The 27985-nt window shown below is 41.8% G+C and overlaps 1 protein-coding gene across 1 annotated transcript; it reads right to left on the reverse strand.

Annotated features, from left to right (window-relative positions):
* Positions 1-2550: 2550 nt before the first annotated feature.
* grk5l (G protein-coupled receptor kinase 5 like) lies at positions 2551-26269 on the reverse strand. Its single transcript, XM_029510750.1, has 16 exons — positions 25807-26269; positions 12345-12440; positions 12135-12247; positions 8814-8891; positions 8320-8417; positions 8072-8164; positions 7007-7070; positions 6760-6900; positions 6457-6647; positions 6287-6324; positions 6058-6147; positions 5756-5964; positions 5526-5663; positions 5163-5300; positions 4911-5042; positions 2551-4816 (listed from the first exon to the last, which is right to left on the reverse strand). The coding sequence occupies exons 1-16, from the start codon at positions 25856-25858 to the stop codon at positions 4733-4735; spliced, it is 1755 nt and encodes a 584-aa protein (XP_029366610.1). The 5' UTR covers positions 25859-26269; the 3' UTR covers positions 2551-4732.
* Between the last annotated feature and the right edge of the window lie 1716 nt (positions 26270-27985).

The following is a 27985-nucleotide window of genomic DNA, read 5'->3' on the forward strand; positions in this document are numbered from 1 at the left end:
TTATCACCCTTTGCAAATGTGTGGGTCTAGTCAGGAGAGATTACAACATCAGTTTTGTCTATATCATAATGTTACAGAAGTCAAATGTCTGTGTGGGATTTGGCTTAGTCCAACTTGAGCTCTTTGTTCATGTTTTCTGATGTGCAAACACACAGAGAAGACAATCAACACTGCAACATTTTGCACTGTAGAAATAAAGGTAAAAGAAAACTTCTCAGTGAGGGTTTAACATTGCTCTGAAGCGGCCCTGCTAGATTTTCCATGGTGGTCAGACTCATCGAACACATCTCGTCTCATAATGCTGACCTCCAAACTTCAGCTAAGGCCTTGCTGTCAGTGAGGCTGAGTCACCCTCTGAAAAGTTTATCCAAAATGCTTGACCATCAAATGGCAGGGTGGTCTGAAAAAAAAACCAAACATGTTTTATCAACTTGCACAAATGATTTGACAACCTTACTCACATCACCTTGGCAAAACCCAAACTACCTTACAGCAATATTGTCTCAGCGAGCTGCACAACAAGCATGCTCTCAGTCAACAGGGTACATCACCACAGGAATGGAAATCAGTCAGCAGCGTAACAGGCCATCTGAGAGGTGAACAGGAACAGACATAGAGAAAACAGGAACAGAATAATAAATTGCAAAGAATAATTGAAGTCACCTTAACCTGCAACCTCACACATCTCTGGCTAGATGACAGGAACTATGCATCCGTTGCTTTGGCCTTCTGCAGGGTGAGTGCCCTCATTTAATATGGGAACACACAGGCCTCGTACTATCTGACCCGTTACTCAGTCCTGTCTTTTGTACTGTAAAACTCCTTTTTTTCTGAGACAAAGAATCAGCAGCCAAAGTGGGTCATATGTTTCTATTGGCTCTCAATGTGACAGAAGCCGTATTACATTTTAATGAGCCTCTGTTCTCGAATATGTTCAGTGGTTTAAGAACCTTTGGAAGGTTTCTGTCCATGGTTAAGTCCTGACAAAGATCAGTACCATGTTATAGCCAATTAGTATTTTATAGACTTACCTACCAAGACGCTTGTTGCCGTTACTGAGGTTTTCCTTACTTGCCTTAATTTCCTAAATCTTCTTTGAAAATATCACTTTTTTTTCACAGTTTTTTCTTTTCCCATGATACCGTGTGTGTGGGCATTCCTTATACACAGCATGGTTAATGAAGTAGTGTGTTGTTGTCTAGGGCTAAACATTCAGTTAATTGGTTAATAAAATGAACAATCAGTAAGTCTCATTATAGGGTGTATTGATTATATTAACAACATTCCTTAAAACTGTTCTGGCATGTCCATTTGTATGATTAAGCAGTTTTTTGTTGCAATAATGGTTCCTTCTCTTGTTTGTGACTGAAAACAGAAATGGATTACAAAAGTCTTCACCCAAAAACAGATTGTGAAATTCAGCTGAAAGTAATATGAGGCTTCAGCAGTCAGAATTATTCAAGTCAACTGAAATTCTTCCACAGTTGAAATGTTTTTGGTCTTAGATTCTTAGCTATGGTGGCGCAATGGTAACACAAAGAGGTTATTTGGTACCAAAAGCAACTTTGAATATCTTATCTAACTGTGACTCCTGAGGCATCATGTCAGTTTTGGATGAATTTGGGAATATATGGTATACATACTGTAGTTCACTTTTTGCACAATGAAATCCCATAGGGGATCTCTATATGAACAATGATTATGATTTATGATTATTTACAGACACCAGAAACTCTCCTAGTATACAGTACACAAGGGCGGCACCGTCCTTTTAGAACAGACTTGAAAAAAATGTGAACTGAACTTTTGCTTGGGACTCTATTAAATGTAAATAAATCACGAGTGCCTCACAGCCAGAAAATCATGGGTTCGATTCCCAGGCCTGGGGCCTCTCCACAGTGGTGTTTGCATGTTTTCCCTGTGTCTGCATGGGCTTCCTCCGTTCACTCTTCCCCTACAGTCCAGACTTGCTTTTCCAGGTCGATTAGTTACTCTAAATTGCCCATGACTGTGAGCGGTTGTAGTGGTTGCTGTCTGTATATCTCTATATGTTGGTCCTGCAATAGACTGGCGACCTGTCCAGGGTGTGTTGGCCCTCAGCCCGAACGCTGGCTGGGATTGGCTCCAGCATCCCCCATGACCCTTACAGATAAGCAGTAGAAAATTAGTGAGAAAGACTGCTTAGGGTGAGAGTGTAATTGATTTTCCCTAAAAGTAAATTACTATAACTACTACTATTGATAATAATAACAATAACAAGTTTAGCATGTGGGGTTGTGATCAAATGGCCTTATAAAGAAATGAAATTTGTTACATAATATGTTATTATAGAATGACAACAGTGCTGGACAACTGTGCTATAGTCATATTGTATTCCTATAATGACATAAGCTTCTCAGTCTACAGCTCCCTGTACATGAAGGATTACAGTGGCGAGTAGGAACATAATAGCTCGACTCAGTAAGATGTTTTTGCCTATGAATGGGGAAATGTTTTGCGGTCACATGGACAGAGGGGACAAAGGGGGAAAAAAAGACAAGCAAACTGTGGCATACTCAAACTATAGCACAGAGTTTATTGGAACTTAAGGGACACAGTGGGCTTGGCTTTCACATGCACTCAGCCCTTTGTTTTACATCACGATAAGAAAGAAAACTCCCCTCATTCATGAACATCCCTGCTCTCTGCATCCTTCCTCATGCCTTCCCTGCACTTCCAGCAAACTGTGAGAGTCTGTGTGCATTCATGTTGACGTGTTCCCCGGTGAAACAAACAGAGCATGACAGTCACAGAATAAACAAAGTGCTGATGTTTGAGTGGGCATTGTCTGGGAGATCATGCTAACAAGGAGGCACTTCAGTCTGATTCAGATTTATTTTATTTTTCCCCACATCAAATAAGCAGCCCCCCCCCAAAACAAAAAACAAAAACAAACAAACAAACAAACAAAAAAAAACAAAACAGGCTTGCATGAGATTTTAAAGACGATCAAAATTACTGCATGGACCAGCTTTACTACCTCAAACACAGACCAAATACAGACCACATTCTTAAAACATGAAAAGGCTGAGCTCTTCTTCCCTTTTAATTTCACTGTGCTGCTCCGAGAAGGCCACTTCTTTATGCGGTGTTTGCAGGATATTCTAGTGTCTTCTTGCCCTCTTCTGCTCTGACATGAATGAACCGGACCGGTTAAATAAAATTCTAATAGGATAAATGTTCAACGCAGCTGTTGATACCCTGTGTCTTCGAATATGGTTGAACGGAAGAGGAAGACCCTTTAGATTTGTGAGGCATTTTAAAGAGTTTTTAAGTATAAGTGTAAAGGGGCAAAAATATAAAAATCTGTACATGTGACAACAACGGCAATGCAGCAATAGCTTTGAAATGGGAAAAGGCATAGGGAGACCGAGAACATTTCAGTTTCGCGTGTAGAAAATAACTGGTATGTGTGAGAATATCAGTACAATAATGTGCCTTAATTATCAGAGGTAAAACATTTTTTTCATTTGGTGACAAAACAGCATGGCATTGCTTTAAATTGTGCAAATTGTATGTCAGACTGAGTGCATGTGTTGTTCTCCACTCCATGGGGACTGAGCAGAAAATTGAGCAAAAAAAAAAAAAAAAAATGAAATAAAAGAAAGAAAACAAAAGTTTTGTTTCTGTACAGCATATTAATTCATTTTTCAAACTCCACATAATGTCAAATATAAAGTGACACTGTAAACCGAGGGAGACATCCGTGTGTATATGATGCTAACATCAGTGGAATGAGGTATGCAAAAGCGAAAGGGATACAGCTGTCCATACTTACACTTGTCCATGCAATAAAAACACAACACAATTCTCACAATTCAATCTGTGTGTGTGTATGTGTGTGTCTATTTGAGATTGTGTATGTATGCACTGTATGTGTGCTTTAAGCAATATGATATGTCTGCAGGCTCATATTCAGAGAAAATGTAGAAAATAGATTGCGTGTCTCTCATCGTCGTGTGGTTCTAAACAAATCTATCTAAAAACCTTCAAAAAAACCAGGAAATTAACATGACGACAGTATCACAAAACTAAACTCTAATCTTTGGCCTGAGTGTACGCAAAGGCAATGTACATTATGTTTTGAGGTTGTTGAGGTGATGTGTTCTGAATGTTTAGAGAGTGATCTGAGGTATGAGAGGTGGAAATACAAAGAAAGAATAAGTTAGTGAGTGTTTTGAGAGTTGTAAAGAATGGGATGCTCGGAGGGCTGTAAATAGGTGGAGAGATTCTGGTACAAGATACAGGCCAGAAAGTAAAGGACCTACAGAAATTCAGTTTCTGGAAAAACAAACAAACAAACAAACAAAAAAATAATTCACTAAGACCCCATCATCTATTCCCTGTGGTGGTCTTTATTATACAGTGGATCCCCTGAATATTAGCTTGTTTTCAACATCAGTGGCTCTGTTCTATAGTCCAACAATCCTGAGGGTGAGTTAGGTTTGTCCGAATATTTCCAAACGTCTCCATGACATTGACCATCCCACTACAAATGCCCAGGGTCTCGGGGCCTGCTCACCCACCCCCCACCCACCCCCCATGGGCTGACCATTTAGGCTTTTAGACAGGCTGTCTCCGGCTGCTGCTCAGGCCCCCGGCTGTGGACCAATCAGCAGCAGGGAAGCCCCTCAGAGCTCTTTCCCTTTGTGTGTCTGTGTGTGTGTGTGGCTCCCACACTGTCGCTGTGCCACTAGGGGGCAGAGTTAGACATGGAGTCCACAGAGTTTACACTGGAAGACTGCACTCTGCTGTGGGAAATAGACACGTCTTGGTGCTGCAGCAGAGGAAGCAAAAGAGAGAGTGAATTTAGGTGGGTTAATGTATATGAGCGCACGTGAATTGCCAGATGCCTGTGGGCCTTTCCTTACATGCCTCCTGAAGATCCTGTCCAGCAGGCTGCGTCTCGGTGGCTCCGGTGGCTGATTCCAGTCCAGATCTGGAGGTCTTGTCCCTTGAGGTCCAAACACATTCAAATCCCTGAAACATTCAGTTTCTATCATCTAGGGGAGAGGGCAGGAGAGGAGATGTGAGAAGAATTCGGTTAACTTTGATAAGCGAGCTCTTCCAGTAGTTATAAGATCTGCACTGAGTATTTAAACATATTCAGTGCACACACTTACCTCATTCTGCCATGGGATGGAAACGCTGCCTGTAGCAAATTTGGAGTAGAAGTCATTGTCAGTTTGGTCCAAATTTACTCCCTTGACTGTGGAGAATTGCTCTATGTCCAAAACATCCTTACAGTACACTGCTCGAGGCTGAGCGAGGGCAACGACCATGAAACAGAAAGGATTGAGAGGAAAAACAGAAGACAAATTTATCTCTTGCAGATAATTTATGGAATTTTTCCAATGGTAGCCATTTCAGCGCAGTTTGGTTAGAGTAAGGCTGAAAATGAACAGTCGCAGTGAGGGTTTCAAACTGGATGTTGGCAGTTTGGTTATGAGAAAGATGTAGTGTGAGCAGCAATATGAAGCGCTTACATCCGGCACAAAGGGAGGCTCCACTATCCCAGCCTCCAGCCGCTTGAAGTTGATGTTTTTGAAGAACGAGTGGGCCTTAACGCCTGCTGCTCCGTCCTCCCGGCACCCAAGCCTCTGCTTAGGGTCTTTGGTCAGCAGCTGGGTGAGCAGAAGCAACGATGAATCATGAAACTGTTATATCATCCATTCACTTTTTTTTCCCAAACGAACCAGTTTCCAAGAAGCCTCACCATTCTACAGATGGCCTTAGTGTCCTCTGTAAACTTGTCGTTGTACTCCTCCTCTTCCTCCTGCACCCTCCTCTCCACTTCTTCCCGTTTCACTCTTTCCTTGCGGGCACGGAAGGGTGATCGTCCGGCAGTCATCTCATAAACAAGACAGCCCAGCCCCCACCAGTCGGGACTCATGCTGTACTTTTCATTATTTATCACCTCCGGAGCTGAAGAGAAAGGGACGGAGGTTGTTATGGGTAAGAGCTTGTAAGCACCCAGGTAAGTTTAGTCATGGAAATTTTGACTGCAGTCCTTCTTACCCATGTAACCCACAGTTCCTACTCTGCCTCTGATGTTCTCTCCTTCAGGCACTTTGATGGCCAGCCCCAGGTCAGAAATACGGATGTGTCCTTTCGCACAACAGCATTTTTGGAAATTTATTAATAGTTCAGCAATCTAAGCGTTACTGTAGTTGGAAATTTTGTAACAGTGGCAAAACGAAATTGCTGTTCAATGGTATAACCAGAGATCTAAGATTTCAAAACTCACCATTGTCGTCTAACAAGATATTCTCTGGTTTCAGATCCCTGCAATCAACAAGACGTGTGTGTGTGAAGCAACTTGTCCAAGAACAGTATGAATTCACACACTAGCATAATTTGAAACTTTGAAACGTTCTTCAAAATGTATGTAGGACTGTCTAATATACACATCGCTACCTGTAGACGATATATTCCCTGTGCAGATGCTCAAGTCCACAGCAGATTTGAGCGGCATAAAACTGGACCCTGTCTTTCTCAAAGCCTGGCGTGCCCATGTTGTAGATGTGAAACTTCAGGTCTCCCCCATTCATGATGGTCAGCACCAGACACAGAGCGTCTTTGGTCTCATATGCATACGCTAAGCTCACCTGGAAGGCGAGAACAAGGTGTTGAATGATATAAATATGGGAAGACACAACAGAACAGAAGCTCCAGTACCACAAGACAACACCAAGTGCATCATATACAACGTTGACTCACAACAAATCTACTGTTGACTTTCTCTAAAATCTGCTTCTCATTGAGCGCCATGGACTCTCCTTTTCTCTTCTTTATCCTCTTTTTCTCCAGCTTCTTGCAGGCATACATCTTCCCGGTTGCTCTGACCTGGCATGCACACACCTGAGAGGAAAAACTAAATCTCAAATGCTGATATTCACATCACAATATTTGAAGCATTTTTATCATCAGCAACATAACCAATATCGACGCAAACTGTATTTCCTACCTCTCCGAATCCACCTTTCCCCAGAACTCGGTACTGCCTGAATGTGTCTTTAGTGATGGGTTGCCTGACAGAACACAGACACAGCAAACTCCATGAATAGATGCTCAAATATTATCGATTAAGACAGCGATATTACCAGCAGAACTCAGTACCATCCTGAGTCTGTTTCCTGTACAGAGGGTGAGTCCTCTTGGACACAGTTCAGCCTCGAGACATGGCTCTAATTGAAAAGGCTCTGAAAACCTGCTGTTTGCTTCTAACTGCCTTTGACAGAAACTTTGCATCAAATATCTTCCTGCCTAGAGAGCTCACACTCTTTAGGCAGGAAGATATTTGAAGTGTAGTTTTTCCCCCCTGCCACTGACAGTTAAAACCTGTTGACATTAGAAATAATAATAATAATATCCTTATGTCAACGATACCATAAAATCCTGAGTCATCTGTGCTTTGCCAAGCTGTGAGAGTTTTGGAGCCTTTAGGTTTTTAAGCTTTAGAATGTATTGATTGTGTTAAATGGTATTCTTGGATGTAACTTGACTCTATGTCCAAAGTCCATTTCCTGAGAGCTATAGCTACAAGTAATTTTCATATTCTTATTTCACAAGTGCTGCCTGGGATTGTTCCCCCCCACGACCCGGAAACGGAAAAGTGGTAGAGACATTTAAACATTAAAGCAACTGTAATAAAGGATATTACATATAACAACATCACAATTAAAAAGGAGCCGTTCCTCTGTATGAAGAGCACTTTTATACTAACGTTATTGTTTGATGTCATAAGTATAAGTTGAGGAACTCATATAAAGTCCAATGACAATTATCAGCATTCAGCATTGTTCAATCATATTATACTAGTCTACTTTGGTACATTAGACAGATTTGACCTCAACACCAGACATGTTTGCTATTGAGTCTTGAATCTAGCAACTGAAATTGGAGCCAGTTAGAAAATGTACATTCTGAAAGGACTTTGTGCATTCAGAATGTATGTATGTTGAAAATATGATTATGATTAGTGCAAAATAACAAACAAACAACAACAAAAAAAAAAAAAGTTTCCAACAACCTCTCCAGCATCTTCCACTGCAGGAATCGGTCAAAGTACATAGAGTTCTGGTAATCCTCAAACGGAGGTCCACTCAGGTAGTCATGAACGGCCCTGGTCAGACACACAACGCAGCAGGCTCAGAGAACAGCAACTACTTAAATGCAATGCAAACTCCACTGTTTGCTACATACATAATCTGAGGCTCAAAACAATAGGAGGTGCCAGAAAGAAACAGGTGAGAGGGAATAAAGACAACGGCAACTCACTTGCGGCAGTTGCTGAAGATCTCCTTACATGGACTGAGCTCGAGGTTCTCTCTGCACTGCTCTGCAAAAACCTCCGCTATGTCGACATGCTGAGGTGACTACAGCCGCACATGTAAACACACAAAGTGGCATACAGGCACACGTAGACAAATGCATTACCTTTTATTACACACACCATTCAATCTAGGGAGAAATACACATGACTCCTCAGTGAGTATCGAAGGCTATCAGAACATTATGCACAAAAATTTTGCGTGAAGGTAACATTGTCAGTTTTCTCCATTTGATGTGCTCAGTGAATTACTATACCCTTGTAAATAGCTCTTGTGAGTGTTGCAAGGTCTTGTGTCTGCTGTAACTCAACATCTTATCATCATCTGGTGTCCACAGGTTCGCATTAATTGTTGTGGAAGGTCACTAAATACAATCTTTCAACATAATTTGGGATGAAGAAGGTTCGGAGGTTTACGAACATGTCAGATAAAGAAACTTACTTGTTTTGAGAGAAAAGTCTCAATGATCTGATCCCCTCTGCTTTTTCTTTTTTCATCAGGTGTCACCTCATAGTCTTCCTAAATGACAAAATAACTCAGTGTCATTAGCATTCTCCCACAGAGATGTTCTGTTATACAGTCTCACAATTTGCTGTTATTCTTTGTGTATGTAGCTGGCAGAAGTGTGTTTGTGGGTACCAATTTGTGATGAGTAATATTTGATAAATGTTTTATAGATTGGAACCACTGGCATTATCCGTGGTCAGGATATTATTTACTAATGTATTATATATCACACATTAATAAAGTCAACAATTTTCTAAAACTCTTCCTTAGTAGAGTCACAAAAATGCCAGGATTGGCACATGACTTAAATAAGAACTCTAACAGGAGAACAAATTACTTTACATTTGCAGTGATAGACAAAAACAGCAACAAAATGGGTAACAGCATCCATTAGAAAAAACAACGTCTTACATAACATGAAGTAAGAAACAACACCTCGTCTCTTACAAATAAAATTGAACCACAAGTATGTATAAAAGAGGTATGAATAAAAAGTGTTTTATAACGATTTAATGCAAATATGCCAGCAAACACATGGCGCTTAGAAAAACACCCCCTTAAATTACACTGATGATTATTAAGCTCAAGTTCGAGGGCAGAAAGACTAAAACTGGATCCTAAATTGCTGTCCTCTCTCTGCTTTCCAGATGAAAAAAAAAAGAGCAAAAAGCCAAACATCAAATTTTCTTTTGCCTTTATGGGAATAGAAGATAGAAGTGCTGCTGTTCAGTGGTGATGAGGCCACCTCACAGACACACACCTTTCACTGTGTGTGTCGCTGTCAATCTCACTTAAACATATGCTGCTCTTGGCTCTGTGTCTCAGCATATGTAGTGGTTGACACAAATAGGTTTGGACTTCACACGCAGGACATTTTTAACATCTTGCAAACCCAATAAGTTTTTTTGTGGCCAGCACGCTCAACTTCTCAAAAAGAGAGGAAGCGACATGGCGTCCGTGCTGCACAGCAGCCCCACTCTTTCTATCAGTGGCTTTTTTCTACCATGGTCCTGAGTTGCCTGGCAACTGTGCAGTAAACACGGCAGGATTCCTTGAGGTCCTGGAGTGTCACAGTGTGTCACACCAGTGTCACTGTCTTTCCACTACAAAACCCACACACACACACGTACAAGTACAGGGCATACACACATAAGCCCAGAGCTTAAGGAAAAACAGGCTTTAAAAAGCCTCAGAGTCACTGAGATTTCAGAACAAAGCCAAAAGAAGCCCAGCAATACACACATGCTGTGTAAATAAATCTAAATATATATGACAGAGAGAGAGGGCAAGTAGGGGCTGCGGGGGGGGGGCACAAAAAGTAAACTGTGATTGCTGCCAAGTGATTAGCCAAGTCCATGTTATCAAGACACTCCAGAGAAATTACACAGCACTCTGTGTGAATGAGCAGCTAGACACCCACCTTTAATCAGTGAGAGAGAGAGAGAGAGAGAAAGGTGGGGGGGGCAAAGGGAAAGTAGACACCCCTTCTGCCTTCGGGACACAGAAAGGATCCAACCCACAAAAGGACACATAAAATTGTACACACACATACCCACACACACACCTTCTTGTGATGTAAGAGGAAACACTGGAACCCCCAAGCACATTCCTTCCTCTGCTGCACACACACACGCACAAACATACACACTCATGTCTCCATGACTTTTGGGCATAACACTGACTTATATTCATTTCCTAGAGACTCAAGCATAACTACTTGTCTAACTCTGACCCTAAAACATTTCTTCGCCTTAGAAATGAATGATTTACACGATGAGGACTTGTTTTCTGTCCGCACTGGCATGTCAAGTCTCCGTAACGTAACTGTGTAAACACATTTACGTCCCCACAGCACACATAATCTCCGATTTCCTCCTAAACACTTCTTTCCATCATTTCCCATCACTCCCTCTGCTTTGTTATTTTTAAATTATGATTATTTTAGAACGCTTTAATTTGTTCCAATACACCTAGCTAGTTTCTTTGAAAAAGAAAAAAAAAACAAAAAAACAAAAAAAAAAAACTTGATGAACTTGCTTCACTTCTTCTAAGTATGGTGAAAAGTTAACAAAGGTATTTATAGTACACCTCATAATAACACAGGACTCACACGTTATTTAATCACTTGGAATACAAACACTCGCCTGGTTGTAATCGCCCGTAGACCTGCTTTATTGTCAGCAGAGTGGTGAGAGTATGACGCTCGACACTGAGCGCAGACTCAGCTCAGCAGAATTAGCTCCAACATGTGTTTGGGACAAATGTCTGTGAGTGGTTTCCCACACACAGTGGATGATGGTCACTTTTAGGAACGGGTGGTTGAAGGGGGCAGAGTGGGTTGCCTGGCAATCTGTGAGTGTCTGTTTTTGTGAGATGGTGGTGGGGGGGGGGATTGGGATTGGGTGGATGCTGGGATTTGACGGGGGTTTGTGTGGGAAACAATGCTGTTCTTTCTGCCCAATCGCACGCCCGCAAAGATATTCTGGGCATAGATAAAGACTAAATGTGTCATGTGCGAGGCATTCTGTCTAGACGCACGGAGAGTGAGATTGGAGGGCAGAAAGGGGGGGGTCAGGGCAGCTAACGGGGTGGAGGGGGGAGGTGGATTTGGGTGGTTGAATAATCACTACTCAGTTTAATTGACTCTTCTGGCTGCATGACCCAAGTACCAGTGTACTTTCTGGCTAAGTTGTAATCAAAGTGAGTGCACTGAAAAAGTGGATGGGGGCGCGGGGTGTTTTCGGGACACGCAAATGTTCTGGAAAGAGTCTTTAACACAATCATGAACTTTGTTGACCTAAGTGATGGATGTTGGTTTATTTTTCATGGATGAAGCAAGCTCGAATAATCTAACGCTAATGCTAAAACTCTAAAGCTGGCTTTTCAATGTTTTCAGGCCAAATCAATGTCACACTGATAACGTTTTAAACTTATGCTTTGTATCACCAAACATTATGCCTCATATCTCTTCAGACAAGTACAAGTAAAAGGTGGGTGGATGTGTTTTCCCAAATGTAAGGCCACAAAATGATATAGATGGCTAGTGTTTATTGTTTAAGTGTTTAAATTATGATTGGTCAATTAAGTTGAATTCTTTGTTTATAAATACTTAAATAGATGGGTGAAAAGAGATTTGACTTTTGAACTTATCAACATTTTCTTGTGGCTATTTAAGCATCAATAGTTGGAAACTTCCAGTAAAAAAAATAAATAAATAAAAACAGCAACTCAGTGGATGTGTGTGTATGTGCGTACCATTGCATCCAGCAGCTGGATGCATCGTTGCAGTTTGGGTCTGGTCTCACAGTAAAGACGGAACAGAAGCCGTCCAATGGGCTGTTTCTCACAGATGCTGACATAGTCCCTATCTGCAAGAAAGAGTGTGATGATAAACACATTTTGAAAACACAACCAAAGGACTAATGTGCACACTTCGGATGCAGGTGAATGCACACAAACACGTACCAGTGCTGTTTCCCAGCTCAGTGCACTGGCTTATATGGGGGAAGCGAAGGATCTCCTTCCATTTTTTGCTCCTCCCTTTCCGTTTTCCTCCTCCACCTGTAGCACCAAAGACACAGATGAGGTGAAAATTAGGCTATCGTGAAAGTGTCTTCCACTTGTAAAGCTGCTAAAAGGAAGTGGGGAAAGGTGGTTGTGTGTGGCCTCTCCCCTGAATGAAATCATAGTCTCGGCGTGTATATATAATTCATAGATTACATCTCACTTCCTCCATAAATCTCTCCCCTCTCTGCTGACTTTCTCCGTCAGTAGCGTTTCTCAAAGTGGAACAGTGTGTGTTTATTGTGTGTATGTGTGTGCATGTGTGTGTGTATCCTTGCAAACAGAAAACCTATTCTGACCAGCTCAGTTCCCATCAGAATCAGGGACTTTGCCAGAGTGGATTCCATCACTGTGAATAATCATGCATCAGCTTCCTGAGCATCGTAACACCGCTGTGAACAGAAAACACTTAGACCCAGATCATCTCAGATCTGTAAAAGAAACTTACTGTGCAGTTATCCATTAATCCAATTTACCCTGTCTCATACTTGCCTTTCACATTTCATCACCTCCACATTTCCCATCTTAACCATGTTAAGATTCCTGTCTGCCTTTTCCTCTCTTAGACTGACTGGATTAAACACTACTTTAAGTGCTCCTTTTGCTGTTTTGCGTCCATTCCAGCTCACTGTGCCCCGCGTCTTGTCCGTCTCAGTTTTATCTGTTTCTTAATATGCAAAGACGGCTCAAATTAACTGACAGGAGTTTCCTTTAACCACTGTGTTCAGTGGAAATTGGCTGTGAGCGGCTCGCCTGATGTGAGAGGCAACATTGAGAGCATGAGAGCAGGAGAGGCAATGACAAGCAGACATCTTTAAGTAATAATCCAGGAATGCGAGAAGCACCACGTCATGCTGGAGCCTCTGAGTGAAAGCTTTAGCAGTTTCTTCATCAATCTTCCTGAATCACTGTTGCATCCTTCCCCACGCCGCTGTCTGAAAATCGCCTTAAAATTACTCTTCAACACACAGAGCTGCCTTCGTAAATGTAAATGATAGACTAAATTAATATATTATTCTTTATACTGTGAAATTCTCAAATTGGCAAGATCACTATACAACTCTCGTTTCTTACTTTTTATGTTATCAGCAGTTGAAGCTACTGCAACCTTGGTTGTCACCATGTTAGATATATGCACCGTGCTACAGAAGTCACTTAGATTTTTTCTTTATCTGCCTGAATGCATGGATGGAAGGATGCACAACATACTGTATTCTTCATACTGTAAATAAAATTGAAAACATCTAATGCCTGCAAATTAACATGACGTCATTCTACCAAAGGCAGCAAAAAGTGGAGTTTAACTGACCTGCGACAACTGATGATTCATCACTATGGTTGCTCATTCCTAAAGATATTCTACAGATATACCACAGCAAATCCAGGGTGTACACACAGAAGTAACCAAAATACGACTAAATATCTAGCTGTCTAGGCAGATTTTGTCAACATTATTTCATTAAATATATATCTGTTGTTTGCTTGAATATCCTAAAAATGTATTCTTTTTCAAATGGCTCAGGAGGAACCGCCAAAGGGCCCGAATACATACTGCAGAATTCATCATTCTAATACCAAAGCTAAAGTTACCTCCAGGCAAAAAAGTCTGAAGCCTCACTACGACAAAGGAAGAGCTCATTCAAATTTAAAGAGCAACATATTTTTACAGTGCAGGATAATAAATAGTAATTGATCAAACTAGTGTTTTATTTTAAACGTGAATCCCTTTCAGACACTTACTAAACAGTAACCATCTGTCAGGCAATGAGCTGGCTAGAGTTGCTAGCATGTTAGCATCCAAGGCCTGCTTAGTTCACACACACAGTTATGTTATAAGATATTAGTTGTTCTATGGCTTTGGAAGTTAAGACAGTTTAGTAATATAGCTAGGTACCTTTACTGCAGCTTACGTTAGTGAAGACAAATACACTTTTTAATTTCCTCCTTTTATGAGTCACGAAAAATGTAGGAAACCTTCATTTCACTGTGTCTTCTTAAGATTTAGGGTCCTTCATTAGCACAGCTCAAACACACAGCGGGGGAGGCGTATCAGCGTGGACAAAACGAAGCATGAATATAATAATAACTCAAGTGAAAATATCCTCAGGAGAATCATTAACTCCCAGCACCTGCTCCTCATCAACATCACTGTAGGCTAAGCAGACTATAAACATTCAGACTTCCGTAATTAAATGCCAAAACAGTTAATATTGTAAAAAAAAAAAATAATAAAAAAGTGCTTCAACAACACGTCTACGCGCTCAGATGTGCTGCTTTGTGATCAAATATTTTAATCTCCTTGAATAAAAACATGACGTCAGTCAAAAAGCAGAACCGTACAGTGAGCCTCGAAGGTCATTCCCCATGAGGCCCAGTATGTTTGAGAATGAATGGACTTGTGCTTACTGTAAGGCGTTTGTGGATGAAAGCATGCACCAAATGGCATAAATTTCCTGTAAGAGGTCAACACCATGTCAAGCAATTGTACCAAATATCAGCACTCCACCCAGGCATTCAACTACTACACAATACTGAGACAACCACAAATAATGTAGTTTGTCATATTATTGCAACCATCCAGTTTTTGTCTTTGTTTTCTTTTTTTTCCTCTAAGTCCTAAGTCTATTTATTTTACATTTTCTTCTCACTCATCTTATCCTTCCTGATTTTTATGCCACACCCTCATCACCTTTGCTTCTTTCTTTGTTTCCTCTGTCTTTTTTGTCTTCTCTGTCTTTGCTGAGGATTTTCTCTTATCTTCGCTTCTACATCATTGCAATGCCATTGCTGCCAGTCAGTGACTGACCTCATTTTCTGCTTCAGGCCCATCAGCTCCCTTTGTTTATAGGGTTGGATGAGGTTGCAAATGTTCAGCTTTATGGTCGACAGAACATCATGGTAGATCAGTGGTTCCTATCCACCTGCTAATTTGGATTTTTTTTAAGCACTATTCATGGCCTCTTGCCATAAACAATATTCATTATGGTAAGGCGATAGTCTTAAAGATAGTCACACATGCTCTACAATGAAAATAACTTTAATGAAAATAATTTTTTTTTATCATCCCTTAATTCATCCCAACCCTATCTTGGCCCCAAGGTAAAAAAAGCCCTTCTACAGATGATCAGATATTCTGCAGGGTTAGAGAAGATGGTGTTCAGGGCTTCATTTTGTCAAACATAACAAAGTTGTAATTTCTGGTACAACCTTGGATGCCAATCTTCCCTTTGTGTGGAAATAAAGAATTAGGGTGTGGGACATGTAGCAGATATGAAAGCATCCACACCACGTGTCCATCTCTCACTAGAATCACTGTCATCATATTTAATTTGTGCAGCTGTAACAAACATCTTAAGGAGGAAAGAACAACAGAGGCCTGCTGTGTGCACCGAACTGATCATCCAGACACAAACACACCCAACTGCTCTAACAAACAAATACATGCTAATATTATGTGTACAATATTCTCCATCTTAATTGAATGGAGTCGTCCATCTGGATGCAACAAATCTTGTCATTCGGCAACTCTGATGTTTGTATCCCATAAAAGAAGAGATGAAACCCTGAATCACTTCAAAGCAAGTCAAGTTGTGTTGCATTATTGGTGGCCATCAGCTGTTGTATATCTGCTGGCTGGAGGGGAAATATTTTTGCGGGATGAAACAAACTACGTCTCAGAGGAAGGTTTACAGAAGGATTGAAAATATCAACATCAAAGGAAGTACTGTGATTTTAAAATTCTGGTATGAAGCAAAATGAAAAAAGCACCACTCATTTTTTTTGTGGTATATCAAGATCAGTAACTCAGTAACAAAACTGGGCTTGTCGGCCTAATTTGTTCCATGCGGGCAGTGTGGTCACCGCCCTTTATTTATGTTCCTGCTTAGCAGCTATGACATCATGAAGGCACGTCAAGTGAAGCAAAAATAAGGTCAGAGAGGGAATGACATCCGTCTGGCGCGACACCAGGGGGTTACCGGCATCCCAAACATCTGTGTGTGTTTGTGTGCACACAGTGTTTCCTCTGTGACCTCTCTCTAGTAATGTCCTCATGCTCAATTTAACCGACTCAGGCGGTCCCACAGGGCCCATCAATCCACGCATTCAAAAACGTCCATGCTTTGCTGTGAGGTTATATTGATAAAGTGTTGACAGACAAAAGAATCCAAGCCATTAACCAGTTTCTTGCTCTCTCTCTCTCTCTCACTCACACACATACACACACACACACGTAGTGTCTCTCTAAGATCTCACTTGTATACATCCACCTACATTGTCACTCCAGATCTGCTGCGGACAGCCAACTGAAACCACATCCTGAAACGGTGCATCTGGTATATATGAGCCTGAATCTGCATCAGAATGTGATCTGAGAACAAGCGCGCTGGCAGCGAGGAGGGCTATGAATATGTGCTGTAACACCTACACAGTGTAAAAAGTGAGAGAGGTTTTGTGAGACTCGTTTGACTTTTCACACTCACCTCCTCCCTGTATAAGCCATAGATTTCATCCTTGTTCACAAACAACTGATCTTATCTGTTCCTGATTATCCAAGTCTCTTTCAGCCAAAAACCACTTCTTTTTGTTTGATATGTCAAATTTTGTCCTTGTGGTAAAGGTACACTGTGGTGGTTAGTTAAGTATCTACTCAGAATAACCAACCAGCAGCAACCATGTAAAAGCCTTTGCTCTGTCAGTGCCTTCCTCTTCCTCCTCACAATGTCCAGCTGTTCAAGATTTGGAGTCAATTTGCATGAGATGTGCATGAAAATGTTGGTTTTTCTTATGTATGGAAAGCAGGAGCTCTAAATAGACAACAAGCAAAGAAGAGAAGTTTGCATTGGCAATTTATAAAACATCCTCTTCCTGCCTTGCTGGGCCCTGCAGAGAGATTCGTAACGGCACACCATATTGCTTTATCGCAAAAGCATCTAAAAGACACTGAACTGGATCTCGTCTCTGACAAACAAGACAGAAGATGAGTTACTTGGAAACCTTTACAGCTTGTCTTATTTGTGGGTTTGTGCCAGTTGTGTGCAATTCTAAACTTGTTACCTTGTGTGAGGCATGATAAAAAAAAATGCATAGATGCAATATGGAAAAGGATAGAACTAAAAACAGATTATTAGATATGCCAATACAAAATATTCAAGTTTCACTTTCTATCGACAAAACATTCCTTTTGAGGCCTATTATCTGTGGCGATAAGTTTGTTTCAACTGCTGCAAGTGTGTTTGTGTGTGTTCGTGTGCCACAGGAAGCCAGGGGAAACACTGCCCAGACCTGAGCAGAAGGGGAGGACTATAGCAGGAAGACACTCTTTGTTGCCCTGTTCCACCATGATGTCATGCCGGTCCCTCTGTCCAGCTGCCTTATTGCCATCCTGAACGAGCCTCTTTGACCACGTATTCCTCATTATCGCAATAATAGCGCCGTGATCTGGCTGGAACATCTGCTAACACGCTCAAATCAAACATCTGTGACGTAGACTTTCTATCTGGCAGCACTCGACCATTCTTCAGACTGCTGCGGGGGTCGTATGTTCAATCGCTTAATGAGGGGTCATAAACTCAAAATCTGTCATACACAATAAAAGCGAGATCTTATCAGCAGTATTGATGATAGCATCCAGCTGTGCACGTTGCTGACAATAAAACCTAAATCTATCTTGACCTCAACAACATGGCTGTGTTTAGCAAGAAAGCTAAATGTGTTGATTTAGAAATATTCAGCTGGTAGCATTTTTGCCTGCATTTTTAAAGCTACCTTTAAACGAAGCCTCAAGAAAAAGAGGGAAGAGGGAAAAAAAAAAAAGCAAATGCGAGTATTATTCTATCTTTATGTCCTTGTGAACTTTTCTGCTAAAAATAGCAACCAGCCCAATGGCAAGTGCAATGTGAGGTGGTCAAACCGGTCCATGACCTCAGAGCTGGTGAGCCGTGACAGTTGTCCCTGGAGTGACTGAGTCTGTGAGTGCGCAGGTTCAAGTGAATGTGCAGGAAGACACTCTTTGTGAAAACTTGCATGCAAGGGCAGAATTTCGCTTCAGCGGCAGAAGGCAGGGTACATTTCCTGTCTGGGAAGAGCAAGGTGCCACAAGTTTCCTGTTCTATAAATATATAAAATATGGAATGTGGTGGTGGTGGGGGGGGGGTGGACATTCAATACACATAAATTATATAACCCATAAGGTTTTCGATCAAAGCAAAGTGCAGGGCATGCTGGGTAATGCATGGTGTTTGCTCATCCATAAAAATCCAGGAGGACAGAGCATAGTCCACATTAAACTAGCTATAATAGGACACTCGTAGACTCTGAAACGCCCTTACCGTGTTTGTTCACCTTCATAAAGGTTTTGATAGAGAAAACGTTATGGCAATGTAATCCTAAATCTCTATGAGGGATGATTTTATTTGGTCTCGCTCGGAGTTACATCACAAGTGAGCAAACATGGAGGAAAGTGCTTCCAATAAAAACAAGACTTCTCAAAGTGATGGAAAACATGGTGCATGTGGACGGATTATTGTCTAACATGTAAGTGTGTGCGTGACTGCGTGTGCCGTGCGTGGCAGAAAAAAACCAAATGCTGGAAACAGGGTTAAAGTGATTACATTGCCCTTCTCCAGCTGTTTTTATCTTCTCAAGCTTGTTCTCCATTTCCTTTTTGTCTTTAAAAACACACAAAAGGATATGTTTTTTCCATGTCTTAGTCCTTTGTTGACAGTCCATATTCTTTTGTCCACATCCATAAAAAATAAAAAGTGTTGTGTTGTGGCCTTAACTAAGTTGAAATGCTAAGAGAAAGCTGCTGTTTCTCTTTTACCCCATTTGCCCGTTTGTATTGAGCAGTTTGAGATTTATTAAATTTTTTTAAGTATAAGATATTATCACTTGTTCTATTTTCACTCTCCAGGCTGCAGGCTCACATACATAGCCCATGGTGACCTAAAGGACAATAGCTACAAACATGATGATTTTGCTCTACTAACTTTAAGAATGTGAAACAATATTTTATTTCCTTGCTGTTCCCTACCTTGAAATAACATGGCATCATATAATTGCAATGTCTTTAATGGATGACCTTAGAAAAACAGTTCATGTAGCCCAGCATTAAGCTCATCGTACAGCAGGAGACATTAGAAAGGAAGCTTCAAAAGTTACAGTATTGATTATTTCCTGAATAATGCATATCAGACATTCAGCAGATGTTCCATTAAACAGATATGGCGGCAGTAAAGGAAGAAGACATGGCATAATACTGCATTAGATATCATCTCTATGTCTGAAGGAAAATTTTCATTTTGCCTGCTTAGTGCAATCCATTCCTGGAGTGCTTCAGTGATGTGCTGTTAATAATAACATTTTTCTGCAACCGCTTTCCCTCGTTCCGTTTTGTCTACTTCAACTTTAGATAATTAACTCCTATATTTCCCAGAATTCCACTCGACAACCCCCAGAGAACAGGCATGAACTTGTTGCATCCAGCTGAGTTACGTATACAGTATGTGTGGGTAGAGGCAGCAATAACAATAGAGATAGTAAGAGCCAGAGAGCTGAATTTTTCCACTCAAGAAAAAATGAGTCACACTCCTACTCAAAACACAGCGAGCCTTGTGGCGTATTGTCGATGGAGAAATGGGTATCTCTGTTTCTTCTTTGCTTTATATCTCCATGTCTAACTGCAGGTAGAAGATGAGGAACCAAGAAGAAAACCATAGCTCTTACATTCTGAAGTTTGACTTTAACATTGATGTGCTGGTGACGAAAAATTATTAATTTTGGACCCAACCTGCTGAAAATATCGTAACTACATAATCGGGAAACATTCAAGTTGATAGCAAGCAGGGGGACCTTGTGTCTTTACTCTGTCTAAATTGCCAAATTCTGGCAAACTGTCAAATATCCTGTAAAAAAACAAACAAACCTAAAACTAAAACCTGAAGGTGGCAGTTCACAGACGGTTTCCATCTCCCATCTGACAGAGCTTCAAAGGATCTGCCAGGAAGAATTGAATAAACTAGCCAAAGCCAGATGTCTAAACCTTGCAAAGACTTATCAAAGAACACTCAAAGCTGTAATTGCTGCCTAAGGGTTCTCTATAAAATAGAATGAGCCCAAATATTGGCAAGATTCAAATTTAATTTGTGATAAATTAGTAAAAATGTGTTTTATCTTACGTGTTATGGGTTATTCAGTGGAAATTGATTGAAAAAAAATTAAGTGTGCAAAAAGTGAAGAGTTTCAAACACTCTGCTATGCCATGTATATTCATTTATGAATGAGGAACTTCCATCTAAAACTCATGGAGATTAATACAATGTGGTGATGGTGATGGTTGGAAAAGCTCAGTTTTCATTCAAGAGGTGCTGTTTCATGGGTGGTGGAATTCTTTGAGGTAATTTGTGGTGCTTTTGAAGTGCACTGCATCATACTAAGAAGTTGGTCAGTAAGGCTACCCTCGTTGATTTGATTAGGGTGGACAAAATAATAGGAACATCTGTGGACATAACACAAAGCAGTTAACTCATACTGGGGGGTCTTTTGTCTGACTCTTGAAAGTCAAACTTTCGGGCCCCACTGTACTATGGTATCGTAGCAACATTTCATTCTGGGCCAACATGGTGGAAGCTCTAATTTTATTTTTGGGTCACTGACCTCATCCTAACAGTATTCCCAGTAACCCTGACACCCAGTAAACACACTGTCTGGAGGGTCTAATGTTGCAGGTTGAGTGCTCCTGAAGCATGTATTGCTGTTTTGAAACAGCTTTAATTATCAAACTGAATCACCTTTGAGAGAAGAAGAAGAATCTCTAAGAATAGTTCACTAATAGCCCCAAAACTACTTTAACTATGCTTTTTTCGAATGTTCTTTTCTTATCCATCACTTCCTTCCCATAAGGACAACCCAGTGGGGAAAACACAGCCTTGTGACCCTCTTGCGTATTTTACTCTGCCCTCCATTAAGACTCTGTACCCAATAAAAGTCAACTGCATTATGTCATTGCTCCGTTCTCTCAGAGGGGTCCAGAGAGAGGAGCACTCCAGACAAGTGTTTTCAGAGTGGGAGAGAAAGTTAGTGTGTGACAACAAAGTGTCTACTGTAGATTATTCACACTGATATTACTATTATTTGACAGGAGGATCAGACAGAACAACAGACACCTCTGTTCTCTGTGTGATCGTTGAGGCCGCAGAGTCAAACAGGTTACACAGATTTGACTGAATTTCTCTTGGTTGTAACCACCCCACACCCCCCCAGCTTGCTGAGACTTGTTGTGCCATCACAGGAGAACGCAAAACTGCCCCTCTGCAAATAGAAGCTTTTCGTCACTGTGAACATTAACAGGCTGCACAGATTGCTTTCATAGACAAATACCTCATGGCTGTTATTGTCTATTATCTTGTCTCATACATGGCTCTTGACTAATCATCTGGCCTGTAATGTTTGGACTAATCAAATATCCCCTTCAGAGTGCAGCGAGGTATAAGAAAAATAGGATTGGTTTTTTATACAGCAGAATCCAAGCAGGGCTTGTTGCGATCTCAAATGGGGCCTCGAAGATTGTACAGCAGAGGAAGCCAAATGACACCGCTGCAGTTAGACACTGATTGGACAGTGACGCCATATATTTATGAAAAAGCACATCATTCTGGGCTAATCCTGGATATCTGCGAGGTATTAAGTAAATTGCCTCATGAAATAACAAAAGTGAGTCACAACTTAACCACATCTTAGCTCAAAACAATTCTCAAAATATTTGCATATTTTATTTCAGTCAATCAATGGTTTAGTTGACAAATTGGGACCATAAATGCTACTATAGTTCTCATCTAAAACTGACATTTATAGGCTTTATATCCAAGTCCTTGATTTGTCAAAGGAACCATTACTAAGCTTCACTATTGCCTTAACAGCCCTCTACAATAATCTTTTCAACAAGCTTGGCTTAAAATATTTAGTAAAAAAAAAAAAAAACAAAGAAACAACAAAAGTAATGAACAGACTGCTAATAAACTCGTCACTTCCATGGAGATACAAAATTAAGTTTTTTCCAGTTTTAATGGTTTGATTAAATGAAACAGGTACCTGCCCTGAACTTGAAGAGATTTTTACTTGATTTCAACTCATGTAATCACAACATCCAAAAACACAAATGCCCAATTGAGGCAGAGGAGAGGAATTCGGTCTCGCAGTCTGAACTTAAAATCCCAGCTCTGTTACCGCAACTCAAGAAAGGCATCTGGATGCAGCAATGCAGTTTTTCGCCCTCACTCTCATTCAGTCCGACAGGCGATGACGTTCGCGTGCTGGCTTGGAATCTACAATTGCTGCCAGCATGAGTTGTGAATGGGGAGGCAGGCAGAGGCCTGCACACACACACACACACACACACACATAATAAGCTCAGGGTCTACTGCACAGCCGAGTTCAGGTTACATTTAAACAAAGGAACCCCCCCCCCACACACACACCACCACATCTGCTAATGCAAACATAAATGGACAGTGTGCCCCAGCATAAAACCTGCACACTCAGTCAACTAATAAGTCAGCTAACACTAAAAAGTGCCACACAAACAGTTGTCATTGAAACAAAGAGCCATGTCAGGGCTGAGGAAGTTCTTCTTGATCCGCTGCCCCCCCCACCCCCCCGCTCCCGGCCACAGCTGACAGAACTGACGGAGGACACGAAGACAGCAGTGCTTTTCACATCAGCACATCAGCATTTCCTGCTGCTCTGACATAGTTAACAGTACTGTAGCTGTCAGATGATACGCAGATGACCACGCTGGAGATTGGAGGGGAGGGGTGGGGGTTCATTTCACTGCATGCTCATCATCCATAAAGTGTCTTCCACAGAGACCGGAGAGCAGCTCCACAGGAAGATGGAGCTCGGATGGCAGTGGCCCACTCACTTTGTTATGTAACGATCAATTTGATTAAATAGCTTATGGGCTGCATCTGACTGATAGTGTATAATACCATTCGGCTTTATGTAAGATAGTGGTCACTTGACAAGATGGTTCAGTATGGTCAGAGCTGCCTCTTTTTCTCTTGGAAATCTCTTTTTTTCCCCCCACTCTGTGGATATCGTGAAAGAGCTTATTGATCATAGTTCTGATCTGGCAGTTTTAATCGTGTTCCAGTGGCCTTTAACCGCCCACCTTTAAGTTTTCATAATAAATGACGAGTGTTTAAGAGACCTTTGCAGTAAAGCCTGGCCCTGTGGTGTCATTGCAGTCTCTGCTGACATAGAAGAGCCAAAGAGCAATACAGGGTTGGCTCAAGGCCAGTTTTGCTGCTCAGCCTGTGGGATATCAATAGCTTTTTATTTCAAAGCTTTGCTGCCGCTCGCACTGTTTCACTGATTTGGGAAGTGTGAGGACGCTGGCATAAACAAAGCAAGGACTGCAGTGTAAACGGGGCCTTCCTGTCATGTGTCTCTGGGACAGAGGATGCATGTCTGACGCTTCGGTTGTGGCCTGAGAAGCAATTGCATAAGCAAACATGAATAAACACCTCTAATTTGATCTGTTCACGTTCTCTCAGTGTTGCTGGTATGTCACCTAAAAAGAGCCTCGGTGTGTGCTGTGATAGAAGCACAGGAGTTACCCGCAACACAAGCAGGGATCTAAATGGCCTTTGGCACTGTGCCCTGTAAGATAAAACCTCGAATGATTCAGGCAGTTAAAGGACACGACCAGCACATTCACAACAACTTGTGACATATTTCAGTGCACACACTGAAACAAATCTTCACTTAACTGTGGAATCAGTGTTGCGTGGCTGTGTTTGTAGGGTCATTGATCAAGTCATACTTAAGCTATTAACTCAAAGAACCATCTCATCCCTTAATGGGAACTGTAAAAGGACCTTTTCTCTCCCACACACAGTCAGGGCAGGGACTGGGTGAGCACCAATGGAGCAGCTGGGACAAGCAAGATCTGTCATGGGTCATTAACGGCTCTTATTAATTCATGAAGCTTAATTCACCCAACCCAGTTATGCTCTGCTCCCATGAAACAAACGTCTAGTCAGACGCACTGGCAAATGCATCCTTCCTTGGGGGTTTCATCTTGTCAGCTTCCCATTTCACTTTATCATTTCATTAATTCCCATGAAACGCCCTCTACCCTTTCCACAGTGTCCATATGTCATCATTGTGACACAAATGGACAGAGCTGCCAGAGACAGGTCTTCTCCTGCGTCACTCTGTGACTCCACAGACACTGTTGCCACATCAAATAACAATCCCATATGCAACTTAAGCAGGAACTTGCATGTTTGACCCACCACAACAGTGACTCACTTAATCATTAACAGTACTACTCATAACAGATGATGAAATGCATTTGGAAAGATTTCATGATGCAGCACAGACTTTGATACAGGAGTTTATTTTTATCGGCTGGTTCCCCAAACAAGTTCAGGGGTCTCTATGTGGGCCTCTAATACATTCAGAAAGGACTTTATTCCATTATAGTTTGAATCACTGTTGCAACCCCCCCCCCCCCCCCTTTCGTAATTTTGCCTCATATTGATACTAAAGATACGGATATGGCATCCTGGGAACACACATCTAATCATTTCACAGCCCAGGTCCTTAAAGGGACAGTCTGACTTTTAATGATATAATTTCAGGTTTTGAAGATGAACAAACTCCTGACAGCACTTGCAACTGTAATGTGAGTGCATGCATATCCTTAGCTACAACCATGCAATCACACTGCATGGTGTTTACCTGCAGCCCTCCCTGCTGCGCCCCACACGACCTCAAAAAGAGCCATTAATGACAACGTGCCCATTCATATATCTCACTATACAGTCAAACAGCATCAGCCGTTACACACTGATAACCGGAGTCTTTCTCTGTGCCAGGCCCCGCACATGGATTTCAACATCAGTCACGTCTCCGCTCATCTATACTCCAGAGATGACTTATCCCCCGTCTCGGTGTGTGCCTCAGCATGTGTAACGTTGCGAAAGAGCGCATTCATTTGCACAGACAGCAAAAGCGGATGTGGGAGGCATACCCCCCCCCCCCTCTCTCTTTCATATATGTGGGAAAACGAATACGAGCTGTCAAAATCAGTGAGAATAAAATCATCTACGAGACCGATCTCAGATTAAACACGATCACAAGACAAATTGTGTTTGGTGTGAAGTGCAGACGTTGAAGACGACTGAATATTGAATAAGACGTTTTCTGTTGCATCTATAAGATTTACCTGGCGTAGAGAGCAGGCTGCCTACTGCCGTCATCGGGACGGTTATTCTCACCTTTTCTGCATATCGAGCTCTAAATGCGACAGAGCCAGGCCCATTTGATCTTTACACTCAGTTCCTTTATGTTAACTTACCCTCTCTCGCTTTTAGCAGTACAGTGTTGGCTACTATGTTCTCCAGCTCCATCAAAGAAAAAAGAATCCTAAATGCAGAGGTTTTCGGTACACAGGCGTCTGCGGGGAAAACGGCGTCCTTCGCTGGGTCAGTATGTTCTTCACTCCTCGTCGCAATCCGAGCAGAAAGCACTCATATCAAAGTCATAACGGATAAAACAGGATGTCATAGATCTGCTTGCAGTGTAAGCTGGGCATGGTTCTTGTTGTGGGCTGGAAGTGCGGCGCTGCATTTCTACTCCAATCCCCCCAAAACCATTCCATGCGTAATTTGGGTGCGGAATCTCTCCGAGGCGGAAAATGATTAATGTTGAGGGCACCGATGTGTTGAGACCGGATTCTTCTTCAGAGCGGCACACCAGGATACTAGCAGCTTTACATTTCAGCAGCAGGGGTTGGTTGAGTGCACCACAGAGGACATCAGCCAGCGCGCAACACCCCCCCCCCCCACCCCCCTTTCCCTCCTCTCCTGTCTGTGCGTAATCAAAATGGGCGCGGCCTCCGTGTCGCCGCTGCGTCAAGCCGGAGACAGGAACAGCTGCACCAGAAGTTACCACAATGTGGCTGCAAAATAAAACAACCAAATGTTGGCTTGGTGTGCGAATCATGCCAACGGGTTCTATGAAAACCTCAACAGAGGCTGGAAGCTGAAAGAGTTGCCACACTGGAGAAAACAAACAAAGACGCTGAAACTGACTTTCTCCGTGTCCTCTCATTGAAGCAGCTGTAACTTACTATTGCACCAGGACAGTCACGTCACCTCCACCGCAGGCGTATGCTCGGGTGCGATAAGGCCATAAAAGAGTAGATATTAATCCACAGACACGTGCTGTAAAGCCACTTGCCTAATACAGTGCCAGTCAAGAGTTTTGGAAACACTTACTGTGAAAGTGTGTCTAAAACTTTTAACTTGTACTGTGTGTTCACTTTTGTTGTCTTGCTTAAGCAAACAAACAAACAACAACAACCAAACACCAAAAAACAAAAAGCAAAAACACTTTATCTCAGTCGAATGGGAGTACAATTCGCAGGTTCCTTTACTGTAGCAGTTAACACTGGGTACACAGAGTGAAGTTGCCCTCTGGTGGTGGAATATAACAACGCTCTGAAATTGTCCTTGTCCATAATAAAAATTATGGACGCTTTAAACAGCAATCTCCTCTGGCTGCCTCTATTCAGACATTCAGGACAAACCAGCATTAGTTTTTGGTTGGTTTGGTCGATCATTAATTGTGTGGTTTCAGTGTGTAAATACAAAGATTGTTACATTCAGCTGACGATTGAAGCTCAACTGCAAGCCAGAGAAGTATCACAGCGACAGCAACGACAATATCTTGTGTCTATAAAATGTCATTGAATACTTAAAAGGCCTAAAGTTTCAAGGTGACTATCACTAACAGCAAAAGAAAAGTCATCACACTGAAGGAGTTAAAACCAGAGAGATGTTGAGTTTGAGTTTGAGTACTTGAAAGGGTATTGAAATTATTACCACACTGTTCAAGAAGATGCCGCCTTTCTGTGTTGATAAGTCCCATATTTTAATCATAATGATTAAAAACCACCCCTTAAAATGTCATAACTTTTTTTAGTTATTTGTGAGTTTATAGTTCAGTCTGGAACGGCATCATGAAAGTCTTATTTAAAGAATATTTACTCAAAATGTACATTGAGACTGAGCTTTGACTTCCCTGGCCTTAAGGTTCTTCATTGAGAGCCACTTTCCAGTCTGACAGGTAAGACCCCAGATCTGCTTTAGGCAAAGTTTATTTTGAATTCTCACCGGAAATTCGACTTTTTATAACTCTACATAACTTGATACCTGATAAAAAGCGTCGTTTTTCAGCCACAGGCTGCTGTAGTGTTCACAGTGAGAGATGGGTGCGGGGGGGGGGGGGGGGGGGCTCTACATACATTGAATCTAAGCGCAAGACTGTTCATGTGTCCCGTCCAAACCGCCTGTTGCAGCCAGGCCGAGCAGAGGGTGCGCTGAGACGGTTCATACCAGCTCACTGTATCCGGCCGCGCGATTATCGAGTCTGATTGACTGATGAAAGCAGATAGGATCGACTTTTCCGGCCGTGCTCTTTGGTTCAATAAACTGGACATGTGGCCGTCTGATCCGCTGATATGGCGCCCGCCC

This window comes from Echeneis naucrates, chromosome 9, assembly GCF_900963305.1.
Source record: "Echeneis naucrates chromosome 9, fEcheNa1.1, whole genome shotgun sequence".
Taxonomy (NCBI): Eukaryota; Metazoa; Chordata; class Actinopteri; order Carangiformes; family Echeneidae; genus Echeneis; species Echeneis naucrates.

Coding starts and splice junctions, on each gene's coding strand:
- grk5l (XM_029510750.1), bottom strand. CDS start 25,858: ATGGAGCTGGAGAACATAGTAGCCAACACTGTACTGCTAAAAGCGAGA. Junction 12,441..25,806: donor ACTGCTAAAAGCGAGAGAGG/GTAAGTTAACAT, acceptor TTGGTGCTACAG/GTGGAGGAGGAAAACGGAAA. Junction 6,148..6,286: donor TATCTTGTTAGACGACAATG/GTGAGTTTTGAA, acceptor GTTGTGCGAAAG/GACACATCCGTATTTCTGAC.